The sequence below is a fragment of the Cololabis saira genome, chromosome 11, assembly GCF_033807715.1.
Source record: "Cololabis saira isolate AMF1-May2022 chromosome 11, fColSai1.1, whole genome shotgun sequence".
Taxonomy (NCBI): domain Eukaryota; kingdom Metazoa; phylum Chordata; class Actinopteri; order Beloniformes; family Belonidae; genus Cololabis; species Cololabis saira.
The window spans coordinates 19,959,341-19,976,530 of record NC_084597.1 but is presented as its reverse complement, the minus strand read 5'-3'; the positions used below and the strand labels follow the sequence as shown (position 1 = coordinate 19,976,530).

Genomic DNA, 17,190 nt, shown 5'->3' with positions numbered 1-17,190 from the left:
TTTGGGCTAGACAATGAACTTCACATTACCCCAGTATGAAGGTGGGATGAGTGAATATAGCTTGGGATTTAAAAGCACCATAAATCAAGTCCACATTCTGGGTCTGAATACTGAGCCAGTGTGGAAACGCTTTATACATTTTCTGACGGCCACCAGACAGAGAAGTCGTCTAAGAATTAGTCTGAGAACGTTATCCTTCGTCACACTCGAAGTTTGCTGACTAAGGTTTTTAAAAAATATATTTTTGAAAGACTTTGCCTAACCCGTGGTTTATCCAAAAATGAGCAGAACAAACTGAGAAACTGGTTGGAACACACCCACCTAACCCCAGCAGCCACAGGACAGCTGATGTGGCTACCAAAGCAACTTGAGAAAGGAGGACTGAAACGAGGACTGGCGGGGCTGTGAAGCTCCGGGGCTGAGACGAGAACTGACAGAGCTGAAACATCATTGGTCAATCTAATTTGTTAACACTGGCCTCTGAAAATCAGATTAGCTGTTAAGCAGCTATATTTTTAAAAGTTCCCCAAAAGGCACCTAGTGTTCTGTAACAACTGAGAACGTGCACTCCAGCGGTTAACCGCATGTGGCCTGATAGGTTTTCAGACCCTTGTGGTTGAAATTTCATGAAACCCTGCGCGCTTTTAAAGGGCGCTCCGTCCAACAAGTTTATGTTCAGGATGCACCAGAACCATTTGAGCTTGAGCAGTGTCATACCCAGTACTCGAGTTGAGGGGGGACGAGGGGGGATGGCATCCCCCCCTTAAATAAAAAACGGTCAAAATCATCCCCCCTGTGAAACTGCCATCCCCCCTTTCCATCCCTGTCGTTTCATCAATGAATGTGGTTTTACTGCTATTTCAACATTTAGAGTCATCACCAGAAAAATAACTTATTTGACAATTTTCATCTGTTTCAAGTAAATTTTCACTTGAAATAAGTAGGAAAATCTGCCAGTGGGACAAGATTTATCTTCTTATTACAAGCAAAAAAATCTTGTTCCACTGGCAGATTTTTCTACTTATTTCAAGTGAAAATCTACTTGAAACAGGTGAAAATTGTTGTTTTTTCCAGTGATGAGTCTTGTTTTAAGTGTAATGAGATTTTTTTTACTAAAATGAGACATTTTAACTAGAAATAAGACAAATATTCTTCTTAAGATTTTGAGTTTTTGCAGTGATCCATTTTACTTATCCTGTGAAGGACAGAGGCATATTGATAAATTCAGAAAACTGTTTTTTATTTTTGTGTTTTGATGTATTTGATGTAAGCCCAGTGGATATTTAAAGCTTACAGAAGGCTGCATTTAACTGCTGCTATGTCATTCCTGCAGTATTTCTGCAGGTGTTTTGGTCAGTGCTATTATTTGTAATATATTATATTATTTGTAATCAGCACAAATTATCTGTCCCCATATGATAAAATCCACCATCCCCCCTGATTTTTTTTTTACAACTCGAGTACTGGTCATACCCCAAACACCATTTAACTAAACAACAGGTACTTATGATGCATGCCAGTTTTGCTCCTTGTGCCTTTCAGGTTTTAAAAACTATCCTGATTAAGAACAAAAATTGGTGCTTAAAAGTAAGCAATAAAGAAACCTCAAAGATGAGTAAAAGATGAGTAAAATACGTAGTACCTGTCACAGAATGGGCTAACACAGACGGAGTGCGGCGCCCGTGAGATATACCATACAGCTCAATATCATAGCCTGTGTCATCCGTCAGGTCGGAGATGGTGAAGTTCTGGACTTCACCGGACAGCGTGAACTCCAGCGCATCGAGCTGCTGATCAGAGTCACTGACCCGGATAACAAAGCCATCAAAGTGGCCCGACACAGTGCTCCAGGATAAGCTGAGGTTATGTGGACTTGCAGAGAAAGCAGTTAAGGGCCCCAACTGAGGGAGGTCCTCTAAATAAAAAATAAAAACCACATTTTTTCAGTTACATGGTCCCAAGGACACAGGGTGTAAAGAAATGATGTAAATGTGATACCTGTTGTTGCTACGGCAAACAGCGGCTGTGTGTTCTGGCCGCTACTGTCAGTGGCATAAAGCTTTATGTTGTAGTTTGTGCTTGCTTTGAGGCCACTCATTACTGTGGAGCGCACATCTCCTGCCAAAGCGCGCCCCATCGCCCGCGAGGGCAAAGCAGACTCCCTGACTTCTACTATAAACGTATCAAATTCCTTCTCCACTGTCCGCCACGCCAGGGAGAATCTGTCTGAGGTAACGTTAGAAACAACTAACTTGGACAAATCAGGCTCTTCAGCTACAGGGGAGAGAAAATATGGAATATGTTCACTTATTACATCATCTCCGTCTTTTATATGTAGAAACTCAAGTCATGTTTACTGAACAAATGGCTAATGAAGAATATCTCAAAGCTGAAATATATAACCAAACTGTACAAGACCAATCATTTAATGCAAAAAGTTTAAAATACCTGTTGTTGCAACAATACTGACAGCCCTCGTTCGAGATCCTTTGTATGTCCCGTAGAGGTAGGCTATGTAATCAGTGCGGGGCCTGAGCCCTGTGACGTCATGGGACCTTACATTATGGGATATGTTATATTCCTTTGGCTCCATCAGCCACTCAGAGTCAATTATTTCCAGGATAAAACCATCAAACTGTCCCTCAGTGTGGTTCCAGAGGACTGAAAAGCTCTCTGACGTCAAGTTTGAGACGTATAGTTTGCCAGCCTCTGGCTGATTCACTGAAGAAAGAAACCCATGATTAGAAATTCAACGCCATTCTTCAGAGCAAATGTCCAAAAAAAAAACGTACGCAGTAATTATGGGCAGCTGGCTGAACGTATTTTTATGAAAGATATGTGCAGCTTACAGGACACTCACCGCCACCGACAGCAATCCCTTAACAAAACATTAGAAAACATGCTTGTATCCACATGAAAACGCAAATAGAGCATCCTGCAGCAAAAGTTAAGCTGCAGCTTCAATTTAAACCCTATTTGCTTTAAAAAAATGTTAATAAGCAACAATGAATGCCAAAAAGAAGAAACTCTAAAAAGACCTTTGAGTTAATGACCAAAACGTACTTCCCTGCATGTTAAAGTGAATTAGAGGAACATTTCAGCGCTTTAACAAACCTTAGTCTAATGTTAGATGGTAATGGGTTTAAACTTTCATCAGGGACCAAAATGACAGGTGTCAAAGCAGTTTGGAGCGAAAAAGGAAAATATTTTTGCAGCAAAATGGCATTTAATGTTAGCATTTAGGGCAAGATAAGCTCCTTACAGACACGGGTCATCTTAAAGGAGCTGTATGTAAGAGCAATAATAAAATGAATCATAAAATGACCCCGATATGTCAACAGACATTTAAAAATCATGTTCATTTCAAATACTTATGTCACTGACAACAGAACTCAAGCCAGGATATTCCAGTTTAAAAAGAGGAGTTGCAGCCCTCAACTGATGTTTATGTTATCATTTTTTGTTTTGGCCTGAAGCTCCACCCTCCACCTATCTCCCAATCACCAAGTCAGTATTGTTTCTGAAGCTCCACCCTCCACCTATCTCCCAATCACCAAGTCAGTATTGTTTCTGAAGCTCCACCCTCCACCTATCTCCCAATCACCAAGTCAGTATTGTTTCGGCATCCGGGTTGCCAGCTCGGCTCTAATTATCGCAGCCATGGCAGCCTACGTTCCTGCTGCATTCTGCAGCCTACCTGGCAACCTCTGGTCGGGGGGAGGAGGGGGAGGGTACACGCCGCTCAACAATATTTTGAAAGTGACTGCAGTACCAGTTTTGGACATTTCTTACAGACGGCACCTTTAAATGTGCACATATGCAGAACGGGTGCAAAAAAGACAATTTGGATCTCATCTCGGTCCGGTCACTACCACCTTGATCGCCATCAAATAGGTTGCCTTCCACAAAACAATCTTGTAAGCGTCTCGTATGACACGTATATGGTTAGGTTGATTTCCTGAAAATCATGTTGACTGGTAAACTCTTCTTCTTCTCTTCAGTTTTTGAGATGAGACAGAAATGCCCAGGTCAGCCAACCCCGTTTTACCACCCTGGCCTCTTGCAAGTTTTGTTGTGGTTCTCTGGTTGCCGGTATTAAAAAAAACAAAACAAACCAACAGCACACATAAATAAGTGAAAAAAATCGGTTCCAACGAAAGCAGCTGAACATTTATACACATATATTATTTTGTTCGGCACTTTGGGACTCTCGGTCCAGAGAGCAGAAGCTGAAATACTCCATGTTTGGGGCGTGTTTCATCCTTGAGAATAGGAATATCCCTAAACTACAATGATCTTTTAGAGTTTTAGCCATTTGTTTAGATGTAGATCACTCAATTAATTGACATTTTGCTGCAGAAACATATTCCTTTTTTTCACTCAAAACTGCTTTGATGTTGTTTTGGTTCTCGATCACAATTGCACGGTGCAAGAACGGACCTTGGGATTGTTTTAACTCTGCAATGTTCCTTTAAGTGTTTTATATGTATAAAGGTGACGGAGGATTATGGATAACTATTAGACCATGCAGTTTACGTTGGTTAATTTTGAGGAAATAATGCTACACCAGAGCATCTCAAAGGAAACGGCTTGTGAGGTTAACTCATAAACACGTAATATAACATGCCATGACAGTCAGCTTCATGCACGGAATAAACAAAAAGGCGGTATTACTGTGTTATTGTTAACCTCAGTTTATACGGTTAGCCGTTTACCTTGATAACGACAAGAAGATTTAATCATTTGCCATCTAGCAGTTGCAAAAGAAACATTTACTTTGATGTTCTGTGAAAACAAACAACTATGTCACTTGCACAAACTCACAGATCTCATCTGACTTGAATACTCACGCATGCCGTGAGCACTTTCACATCAACAAGCAAATGATCGCTCAAGGTTAATCAATTACACACTGAATGAAGGCTGATGGGATGAAATGAGATGGTCACGCTGCTGCGGGATGACGGGCAGGGGAGGGCGAAAGGTTATTGGTTTTGCTTTTGCAATCATTGCAGCACATCAGCGTCAGACCCGACCACGATGCAGGGATGGCAGGGGGAGGGGCGTCATGCACTTTTCTAACTGGAATGGAGAGAGCAGTTGGGGATGAGGGTGAATGTTTGAGCCGCATTTGCTTGGCTCGGTGATGCGGCACGGGTGCCCATTGCCCCACCCTCTCTCAGCGAGACAGAAACAGTGGCTGGAGGGTGAAGAATGTTGATGCTGGTTAAGATGGAGCAGGTCAGTGCACTGAGGCCATGGTGTTGGATGGAAATGTCAAAACAGAAACTGGGTTATTTTGATGTTCTTGTTTCATGCAGCAAGGTGTGGATGCTCCACTGTGAGTGGGACAACAGAGTTATGTACACGTATTCTTCACGCGGATTGACTGAAATCAAAAGACTTATTAATGCATAGAGAAAGTTTAGCTGCAACGCTGCAAGTTGCAGGTACCTGTGGTGGCTTCACTGTACAGGGGCTCAAGGAAGGAGCCCTGAGACATCCCATACAGGCCAACCATGTAGCTGGTGTTGGGATTCAGCCCAGAGAGGCTCAGGCTCAAAGCGTCTCCGGACAGAGTGAGGTTCTGGCTCTCTGCGAAATTCTCCATGTTTGTTACCTCAATGACAAAGCTGTCAAAGTCCCCACCTGTGGGGGTCCAGGATGCTGTGAAGCTGTCCCATGTATTGTCAGAGATGGTGAGGTTCACCACCGCTGGCTTCAGCTCCGCTGCTAGACAGACAGATCACACTGGTTCAAGAAGGCGGCAAAATGATCAGATTATTTTAAAGCACATTATTCAATGGGGGATGGGGGGTGGGGGTTTGGGGCAACAGCAGAGTATTAGGACCAGGAGTATGTGTAACTCAGAAAGCACATAGAAAAGTAAGAAAAAGAATCTGAAGTTAAGGACATTTTGGGGACATGAAGCCAGAATTTCTGTCACTGTCAATAGTTGAAGTTAATTGGGGCGTGGCACATGACTATAAATTGAGAATGTAAAACCACATCCAGATACCACGTCTGACCAGATGGAGGGTATAGATCACTGACAATTAGGGCTGTTCGATTTTGCCCAAAAATAAAATCTCGATTTTTTTCTCTCAAAATCCGATTTTCGATTACGATTATTTTGTGAATTGACAAAAGGCAAAGAAATGATTTTAAATATGCTGTTTTTTTATTGAACATTTGCCCCATTGGGCTTTAAGTGCAAACTTTGCTCTTATTAAACCAAAAATGAATGAATAAAGTACAAAACTCTGTAAAATAAGTTGAAAAAAAGTTTTAAAAAATATAATAAAATATAAAGTTTTATCTCTGAAAAAAAAAATCAGCAAATCAGCACTTGCAAACATACAGTAAGTTATATTTCCAATTAAATAAAACAAGACATTTTCTAATTAAACTAAACTGGGTCTTTGCATGCTAAATAATAATGCAACAGGTGTGTAATGTCAGTCATTACATTTGCTATTCACATTTGCAAGTTTTTTGCAAGGAACACGAGCCGGTCTACCGCATCTGGCTTGAGGGATGCCCGGTGGCATGTTACAACGCCCCCTCCTATACTAAAGAGCCTCTCCCATGGGGCACTTGTCGCAGGTATTGAGAGGTATTTCCATCAATCATTTATATGGTATCAATCATTAATATGTATGCAGACAAGGTAAAAAAAAAAAAGTGAAAAATCGATTTTTACTTTTTTCACGTTTTAACATCGTTCTAATTACATAATCGCGATTACGATTTAAAATCGATTAATCGAACAGCCGTACTGACAATACAGTGAACGAGGACGGTCCAGCACATCTGGTACAACCGTTTTGTCTCACTAGAGGTGCATTTTGTTGCGTTTAAACTTACATTGTAAAAATAAAAAAATAAAAAAAAATGGACGAAGCATTGAGTGACATTTTCTTCTTACAGGGCACAGCCATGTTGCCCTGGAAACTGACAGGAGCCCGCTCACCATATGTCAATCAAAGTTAAGGTTTGGCTCTCAGCTCCTTCAGTGGCCAAAAGCATCTCCAGAGCTCCCAGCAGACGTTTATGACAGAATAAACCATTTAACATGCTGGAGGCAGTGAAATCAAAAATTACCAACGCGTTTAGCTGATGCTGGGTTTGTAAAAACGTCTGGTTGCTTCAGCATGACAGGTACGGATGAGAAGTTGATAGAGGGCAGCCATTTGCTGAGCTGAATCAATCCTAATAGAAATAAATGTATTGCTTTAAATAAACTTTCCTGACATGGTGCAAAGAAATCCTCCTCCTCAGAGTTGTCGTGGGTGTGAAATCAAATGTTACGCCTTCAGGCACGGGGTGGCAAATAACACGCCTTGCGTTTATATTACTTAACGCGTATTAAACACGCGTTCATCATCCAGCGATAATAGCAGGATCCCATTTAAAAATGCCTTATCCCATTTGGGGGTGGGTTGTGGCTCCCTATCATGCAGTTTGGCCCCCAGGTGTAGCAGCCGCCTCCCAATGCAGGCGGCTCCATGTGATAGGGTTCCCTCGCTGGTTCTTCTGTGCCCAGCAATGGCTCCATGTTATTTCTTACAATCTTTGATTTTGTGTCATCATTAATAGGGATTAGGATTGGTGGGGAAGGGGGCTGGGATTTACTTTGTTTTCAGTGTTAAGCACCTTGTGCTGCATTTTATTGTGCTAAAAGTCCTATATGAATAAAGTTTGATTGACTGAATGGATATTGAGTTGCTTTTGCAGCCAGCCTCTAGTGGTCAGTTGAGGAACTGTAACAAATCTTGGACGTTGGACGTTGGACGTTGGACACGGTCTGTGCTCGGTTTTACCCCTGTGATTAGCCGATGAACTTTTTTGAGATATGTTGCCTCCATGTGGTCAGATGTGGTATATTACTACATGGAGTGGCTTTTTAAGACGAAGGCTTCCTTCCAGTTTTTAATAAAACATTTGACAGTTTTTAACCCAAGATTGGAAGTCATAGCTCCTTAATTGTTTTGATTACTGGATGCAGACTAATAATTTGAACTTTCTTGCGACAACAGGATGTGTCTTTGGACAAAGCTGATTAAGTGACTTCCCAATGCGAGGCTTATATATTTATGTAGTTAAATCAGGTGGTGACTCTTGTTGAGGGGGGCCCAGCAGTGGATCAAGACTTGGCGGAAAGACATGATTAAATCCTTCAGAGTTAAACTTTAATGCTGAAATAGTAAAAAGGCATGAATATACAAGACTATTGTCTCCGTTGTTTGGCAGCAACTGGGTTACTTCTCGACAGTTCATTTTCTCTGTCATAATGTTATAAATTTGAGAATTTTTTTTTATTTTGGCCCTAATACTCTGCTGTAATTGGTCAGAGGGAATGCAAAGGGAATGTGTCATGAAGGAGATTTATCTTTGGTAACAAAAGATTAACCTTCTGTGGAAGTAAGTTTGTATGCAGCCACCCTGAATTATGTAGGACATAGAAAAGAATGCGATGATGCAAAAGAAGATATGTTTGCTCCATGTACCTGTAGTAGCAAAAACTCTGAGAGGTAAAGACCGCTTCCCTTCCACCAGCCCCTGCAATGTAATACCATATTGTGTAGAGGGGGACAGACCCCCTATTTTAGCCTCTCTCACATTTCCTGGCAGGACTGTCTCTCGAGGCTGGGCTCCTACTGACGGAGCACTGAGCTCCACCAAAAAGCTGTCAAACGCCTCATCGGGCGCTGACCAGGTCAGGCTCACGCGGTTGGCGGCAATGCTGACGGCGAGGTCGCCCAGCAGATCCATGCCTGAGCTTTCGGGCTCAGTCCCAGAGCTCATCCCACCAGAATCAGGAGGCGCTTCAGTGTTTAGAAGATGAGGGAGATCAGGGATTTCATTCTCCAGAGCAGATGCTGCGGTTGTTTGGGCTTCTTTGACACTCAGCGCAAGTACATCTGGAGAGGTAGGCTTAGGCGCTATACAGTGAATAAAAGCAGGTTAAAAAAGTGAATTTCTTACTGGCTCTGCTGGCAGCTGCAAAAGATCCTGCGAAGAAAAATCTGGGTTGAAATGAGAACATTAGGAAATTAATCTGTGGAGTTCAATCGTTGGTCTACCTGAAGATTCAACTTTTTCCTTTGCGGGTTTGTTTTCCCGGGAGAGTTGAATCACCAAGCAAAAGCTAAGGCATTAATGGCGCTGGGCTGAGCACCATTAACTTCTTGAAGCCTCTGAGTAGTCCACCGCAGTGGAAGTACACAGCTGTCTTCAAACTGATGATGAAGCCATGCATAGCCATTCGGTTCCCGCCGTTCTAAAGAAACAACGTGGAATCACTTCAACCACATGCGGGTGACATTTGGTTTAGTTTTTCTCCGACTGCGAGACAATAGCTCTGTGAATGGGAGTGAAGGTGATGAATCGTGTGGATGGGATTAGTTAGAAAAAGCTTTCTGAGAGCAGGATGGTTGCATCTCAGAAAATCAAATGCAATAAGAAGATTCAGGCGGCTCCATTGAGTAAAAACCCTCTTATGTGCAGGTTTTAATGGTTTCCACTGCGGATCTCTCCTTGTATTTGAGTTCTGGGAAGCAACATCGTGCCTCGGTACCAAAGCCTTGTCAGATGATAAGTAGGATGAGATCAAATGAGTTTTTGTTGTTTTTTTTTTTTAAGTAAAAACATGCCAGAGTTAAGTTCTGCATGGAAACCTCGTACAACATGCAAATCCTATCATCACTACACGACTACTCTACGAAGCAGGGGTTTCCTCTGAAACTACAACAGCATTCACGCTAAAAGGGAAGCTTATACCTGTGACTGCAACAGCTTCAAGTAGTGCAGATTGCTGGCTATTCTTTACTCCATAAAGAATAATTTGATACTCTGTTGATGCCTTCAGGCCCTGAACTCTAGAGCTCCTGGCATCTCCAGGAACTTGGACCTCCTTCACATCCCCCAATCGCAGAGTCTCTTTATATTCTATTGCAAAATTATCATAGACATCATGAGGCTTTACTTTCCACGAGAGGTCAAATCCGTCGGGCGTGATGCCCGAGAGAGTCAGCGTTCCAAGCTTATCCTCAGGGTCTGTCCCAGAAATCTGGGACTCGGGCAGATCTAAATACACGAAGCTAATGACATTGTCCTCCGAGCCTGTGGGAGTCGTTAGCTCGTGCCCATCTGAGTCGGCTAAATAAAAAGTGAAAGAGGCTACAAAGAAAAACAAAAAAAGAAGGGACAAATCAAAGAAAGCAGGAAAGGATTTTGTTTGTTGTGTGTGTGTGTGTGTGTGTGTCTGTTTCATTCGAAACAAGTGTGAAAGGAAACAAAATATACTCATTTTGATTAGATATTTACAATATATTGGTGAGGAGGGGAAAAATAAATAAAAATAAAAAAGGTTGGGACAGGAGCATCCGACTCGGTCGGAGGAAGTAATATTTATGTCGTCACACTCAGTACGTACACATGCAGCGATTCAACCTGGTTGCAGATCTTATCACATAATGACATGCAGAAGATTGGATCACTTGTCTGATCATACATGCTGTTCTGAGATCAGACTGAATCAGATTGAATAAGCCACTGTAACCAGAGCATGGCTGACTCCGTGACGCTAGGTGGCGCCCATCCATTTTCCGCCCATCCATGAACCTCAAAATTTTTAACTCTTGCATCTGCCGTAGCAGAAAACGCGTCTCCTCGTCGGACCAAAAATTAGTTCTTCCTGTAGACATGTTTTGAAGAATGGAATGAAAGAATGAAAGAATGGGTAAACACGCTGCCGCCTCCTTTTCAACTACTGAGCACGCGTCGTCTCCTTTCACTTCCGGATGAATCCCCTCCCCTGGGGGAAAACCCCACCCGAGGGAAAATCTCGAGCATGCGCAGACTGCAATATCTATGTCCCCGTACACATGGCATTAACAACCTGGTTGCGACTGGCTTATCTAGGTGCTCCAAACTGGTTGATGAATCCGGCTTGACCAGGTTGACTTGACCAGGTTGAGGTGTTCACATGCAGTTTTAAAGTCGGTTTAAAGTCTCAAACCGATCTGCAACCAGGTTGAATCGCTGCATGTGAACGTACTGACTGACGGACACGACTTCTGATCAGTCGTATCAAAGGGATCTGAGAGATGATGGTATTAAATAAAACGAGCTGTCCAAGCCTTCCTTCTTGACGGTTTTACCTGCTTTACTTAGCGGCAGCACAGAGCAGCAGCTTTCCTCCGTACAGAGTCAAAAGGTGAGCATGTGGGATCTGCTGGATATTCTTAAACTGACTCATACTTTCCTGTCTGCTGCACAGTGATTAACAACTCTGACAAGACGATAGGACATGATGCTGAAGAAAACCGTCCAGCGGTATTGTCCAGTCTCTCATTGGTTTGGGTGACACTTGAGGAGCATCAGAATTCTGATGAAGCCATTAATGTTACGCATTTCATGTGTGAAAGAACTCAGCTGTCGCGCCTTTTGAAAGTTAAGTGTTTTCCTATTCTTGTGCAAAACATCTGCTTTGGCTTGTCATTTTTCCTGAATATTTTCTGAGGTAAGAGCCGCAGCCAGGTCACTTTTAGCATTTGGACTCCTAAAGTTTGATTTATGGATCTGGGGAGCAACAACAGCGCTGAGATTCCTCTGGCTCATCTCCGTTGTGTCGCCCAGACGTAGCAACGGAGCAAACAAAGCGTGTCTAATTGTTGGCCTCAGTAATTTATACCGACGTTGTGTCTATCTCTCAACCTGGCTTGAAAACGATGAAGAAGTAGCAGTAGCAGGAGATGCACAGGAGGACATATCAAGACCACAATCACATTTGTTGTGGTCTGACACATCTGGAGAGGTGCGCGCAGTAGTACGTACGTGGCGCACGGCTACGGCGTATGAGGGTCTTCAGTTTAATGCAGAAGCATAAACCATGCGTCAAACACGGATCCTGATCAAAAACCTGAATATATGATTCAGCAGAGATGAGAAGAGGCTCTCACACCCCAACACCACCCTGAATGCTGGCTATGGACTGATGTGACAAGGAATTGTGGGACAGAATGGCTTTATTCTGTGCAGGGTGATGAAGTTTTTCCTTCGTTAAAGACTGTAATAATATTTTTGGTTTATTAAAGATGGAATCATCACAAACAAGAAGTTTCTTAGTTTGATTGTTCCTTTGTTTGTGCACATTTCTCTGCCAAGTTTCCGTTCAGTGCCAAATTACTGCTGTTTTCCACATTCAATTCAATTTGATTCAATTCAATTCAATTTTATTTATATAGCGTCTTATACAACAGATGTTGTTCCAGAGACCACATCAGTACAGTTGGGTATTCTTCTTCTTCTTCCTCTTCCTCTTCTTCTTCTAATCCCCTGCGACTTCAGTGACTTGCTTTAGGCTTTGTTTCATAACGTTTAATCCTTTTTTCTCCTGCATTCGAGTCTGGGTGTAGAAGTCTCCCATTAAAGCTAATAAATGTTTTCCAGATGTCTTGGTACGTTTTAAAACAACATCTGGTCCAGAAAAGGTGGCAGCTTTTCTGAATCTCGCTGATGGAGTTGTTTTTTTTTTTACACGCAATGCTTTTGACTTTCATTTGTAGATTTTTCTATGTTTCTAACAGACCTAAGGGCCACGTATTCAGCACTCGTCTTCATCCATGTCCCTCAGTCCAGATTTTCTCCGACTGTTCGATCATTTAATGATATTTTCAAGGGTGTCGGGTAATTAAACTCCTTGTGAAGCCGATTTAAGAATAACGTCTATGAATTTAAGCTTGTAAACGGGCGGACCACACTTATTTAGCATTAAACGAACCATCTTTTATGTGCTTCTGTCCCAACTTTTTTTTCTTCACCAAATGAACTGAGAATATTTTTAAAGAAAAAAAAAAAGTTCCCATGTTCAGCATCTCACTAAAACACAGTTATAATTTAGGATGTTTAATCTCTATACTAGCAATTGTAAATCCTCAGATACTGACATGAGAATCTTAAGATGGGTTGGTTTGTTGTGGTTACCATGACGACAGCATGAGCACTCTAATACCACTACATGGTTGTGTCTGAAATCCTCCCTACTCACCAGGTAGTGCACTACTCAGCAGTCTCTGTAGGCGACTATGAACTGGACTCATCAGCAGCATGAATGTTTGGACACTACTAGCTGTTCATCACGTCGCTGCCGTCCCAGACCCACCAGCTGGAGAAGACTCGCCCTCTATCGGGACACGGTTACCACTACCAAATGACAGCCACCTAATGTAGTGCACTATAGAGTGAGTAAGGGGTGTTTCTGGACACATCTCATTTAACCAGTACTCGAGTTGAGGGGGGATGAGGGGGGATGGCATCCCCCCCTGAAATAAAAACGGTCCAAATCATCCCCCCTGTAAAACTGCCATCCCCCCTTTCCATCCCTTATGTCATTTCATCAATGAATGTGGAATTACTGCTATTTCAACATTTAGAGTCATCACCAGAAAAATAACACCAGAAAAATAACTTATTTGACAATTTTCACCTGTTTCAAGTACATTTTCACTTGAAATAAGTAGAAAAATCTGCCAGTGGGACAAGATTTATCTTCTCATTACAAGCAAAAAAATCTTGTTCCACTGGCAGATTTTTCTACTTATTTCAAGTTAAAATCTACTTGAAACTGGTGAAAATTGTTGTTTTTTCCAGTGATGAGTCTTGTTTTAAGTGTAATGAGATTTTTTTTACTAAAATGAGACATTTTAACTAGAAATAAGACAAATATTCTTGTTAAGATTTTGAGTTTTTGCAGTGATCCATTTTACTTATCCTGTGAAGGACAGAGTCATATTGATAAGTTCAGAAAACTGTTTTTAATTGTTGTGTTTTGATGTATTTGATGTAAGCCCAGTGGATATTTAAAGCTTACAGAAGGCTGCATTTAACTGCTGCTATGTCATTCCTGCAGTATTTCTGCAGGTGTTTTGGTCAGTGCTATTATTTGTACCGGTAATATATTATATTATTTGTAATCAGCACAAATTATCTGTCCCCATATGATAAAATCCACCATCCCCCCTGATTTTTTTTTTACAACTCGAGTACTGCATTTAACAAACTACAAGACACAGCAAATTAGCAGAAATGAGTCACAAATCAGTTCTGCTCTTGGATGTTGGCATCTAAGGAAAATGACAGAACACTTTAGATCTCTACACTCCTAAGCTGAGAGCTGAAAGGATCCCCTCATCTGGTGAAATCTGAAGGCATTTGCGTCTACTGTGATTGATTGACAGCGTGACCCAACGGTTGCCACCCACCTGTGGATGCATCCAGGGAGACGGGCGTGCTCCTCCTGTGTCCTCTCTCTGCTGTCAGAGTGAGGGTGTATCTCATTCCAGGAGTCAGGTTGGGGAGGATGTGCGAAGTAACTTTGGCGGGGATCTCCACCTCCTCGGTCCGGCCGTCTCTGGAGTAAAACACCAGCCTGTACCCGGAGACTTTGGACTGAGGTTTCTTCCACCTGGACGTGATGGATGTCTCCGTGGACGCGACAACCTCGAAATCTCTCGGAGGGTCGAGATCTGACAAATAAGGTGGTTAAAATAACACGCGTGACACTTTTCTGACAGATTGTTCTCAAAAGTCTTGAGCTGCTAAAAAACAACATGTTAAATCATTGTCCACCCCTGTACTTTCATTTCACCACTCAGTTTGTATCAACACAAGCTGTTATAGTCATGAAGCAAAGGGATGGATGGCTGTTTGGACAGCTGCTCAGCAGCATCTCTCACCAGTTGCTGCATTTGCGGTGGCGGGGAGACTCTCCCTCTCATTCTTCACGCCAGTCACACCGATCCCATACTCCGAACCCGGCTTGAGCCCTGCCGTGAAGAGAAGAGGGGGTGGAGAGACCAACTAAAGTCAGGTGGTTGTGTGTGTGTGTGTGTGTGTGTGCGCGGTCATGCTTAATTAAAGCTCTTTCACCCTTACCGGTGATGGTGGCTTGTGTGGTGTGACCTGGCCTTCGTGGGAACACTTGCTCTCCGTGAGCAGACCCAGAAATGGGGCTGTATTTCACTCGGTAGCTGTCAACATCAGCTTTACTGTTGGTCCACTCCAGAGTGATGCTGTCGTCCGTCTGAGAAACAGCCTGCAGGCCCATGGGAGCATCCAGAGCTGAAGCAAATATGGTTCACTTCAGTTAGATGGAAAGAGGAACTGACTAATCTATACAACTACAGATTAGAAAAGAAACAATTAATCGTCATCATTCTCATGTGAGAATATCTGATTTATAAGCAAGAACATTATTGTAAAGTCACCGTTTGGTCCAGCACTATTGACAAAGGGCCCGATTTACTAAGATCCTAAATAAAGAGTACTAAATTGCGTGTGCACTGAAAAAGTTTGCACGTGCTGTTGTTGTGTGTTTTGCGGGTGATCAACTAAGATTGCGTGCGCAATTGATAACAGGTGCAAACCGCAGTATTTAAATGAGGTGTTGCGTGTCTTACGGTTTGCGAGCGCAAAATGAAATTTGACGAGTTGGAGTTAGAGATATTATTGGAAGAGGCAAATTGTTGGTCTTGGTCTACTTATCATTGAATATACGAGGGGGTGCTTTTCACGGCAGGGGTGCTGAATACTGCACAACACCGGGGTATGACAACTGCAGAACAAGTATAGGCGCACAATAAGAAACACTTTTTTCTCCATGAAAACACGTGATTTTATTTATTATCACAAATAAAAGAAATGAAGGTGCCTCCTGTGGCAACCTTTTGCTGAATAATACTCGATTTAACATTCAAATAAAATATTTCTCCTTTTGCATGTGGAGAATCCTCACCACAAGTTGAGCCATCCCCACCCCAGTTCTCAAATCAGGCACCAACAAGCATCCCTGCGTAATGCTGGGCAGATTAGCACCTTCCTTTCGAACGTATTAAATACAGACGCAATCACAATCCCCGCAAAAACTTTCAGGCTTGGTAAATCTCATTGCGGGTGGTAAATGGAGATATTTGCATTTTCCCCTCCCAGTATTTAGCGATTTCTGGTGGGTACGCCCCATATTGATTATTCATCAGGGCAAAAGTACTAAATGAATAGCGTGTGCTATTTTGCTCATTTGAGAGGTGCAGTCCTCTTTGCACGCTGTTAGTAGATCAGCTTGCACATTGGTTTGCGGGTGATGTCAAGTTTGCACACGTTTTTACGCACGCAAACCTTTAGTAAATCAGGCCCAAAGAGTTTTTATGATTTGGCCTTTGTACACAGCAACAAAAGATTATTAATAAAACAATCAAAATGTGATCAAAGTGTAGACTTTCAGTTTTTCTTGAGCAAGTGAATCTGAGCTGTGGGTTACGTTACTATGGAAACCCGAGGCATCGGAGAACAGATACCTGAGTATAAACAAGTAATGGAGGTGAATGAGTTTTACATGTATTAATAATAAACTTTGTAAAAAAAACAGCTTCACATCCAGTCTTCCTCAAGCAGCGGGATTGACATTTAAAATGGGGCACTGGGGTGGGGGTGTGTGCAGGATTCTGATGACACTATATAAACACGCCCCCGGGCTCTGATAGGAGGAGCTGCTGTGGAAACTTGTAAACTGCATTGTGAGCTGCAGGTGGTGCCAAAAGGGTGGATTTGCGTCTCAAATGCAAATCCTAGTTTGTGTAAGTACACTTACCAAGTGCAACTTTGATGATGTGACGAAAGATGAGTTCTGACTTGTGACTGACAGTGCTTCAGAGAAACTAACTCAATACTGAGGAATCAATTGAGACTTTTTCAAGGCAAAAAAATAATAATTTTTTGATGGAAAATTCTTCAGTGTCTGAGTCAGTCACCTGATCTCAACCGAACAGAGAAGCTTTTAAGTTACTAAAGACAAAGATCCAGAAACAAACAGCAACTGAAGGTGTCTGCAGTGAAGGTCAGCTCAACCATCTCCAGAGAAGAAACATGTCCTTCACGCAGTTATTGACTGCAAAGCATTTGCATCCAAGTATTAAACTTGATGCTTCCATTTACAAATGTCACTTTGTCCTTTCAGGCCCTGAAAATGGAGGCACTTTGCTGTAAATTGCTGTAATTCCTAAAAGCTAAATGGCACATTTCTGTCAAAACTCTTAAATTAAAGCTGGAAGCCTACATGTTGATCACATGTTACCCGTTTTATTTCAAAGCCACACTGGTGTATCAAGGGAAAACGTCTGGACCCAAACT

At 42.3% G+C, this 17,190-nt stretch overlaps 1 protein-coding gene across 7 annotated transcripts in view; it reads right to left on the bottom strand.

The window, feature by feature from the left end:
- Positions 1-17,190, bottom strand: part of LOC133455086 (tenascin-like) — a 61,564-nt gene that overhangs the window by 17,886 nt on the left and 26,488 nt on the right. For 2 of the 7 annotated variants that reach the window (XM_061733932.1, XM_061733933.1), the window contains exons 8-10: positions 14,941-15,126; positions 14,742-14,831; positions 14,268-14,531 (exon numbers count right to left, since the gene is read on the bottom strand). In XM_061733932.1, the coding sequence (XP_061589916.1) occupies positions 14,268-14,531; positions 14,742-14,831; positions 14,941-15,126 (540 nt within the window). Of the gene's footprint in view, positions 1-1,642; positions 1,916-1,998; positions 2,275-2,448; positions 2,722-5,454; positions 5,734-8,510; positions 8,946-9,783; positions 10,183-14,267; positions 14,532-14,741; positions 14,832-14,940; positions 15,127-17,190 lie in introns of all 7 variants that reach the window. The other 5 variants (XM_061733927.1, XM_061733928.1, XM_061733929.1 and 2 more) reach the window with 5 other exon arrangements.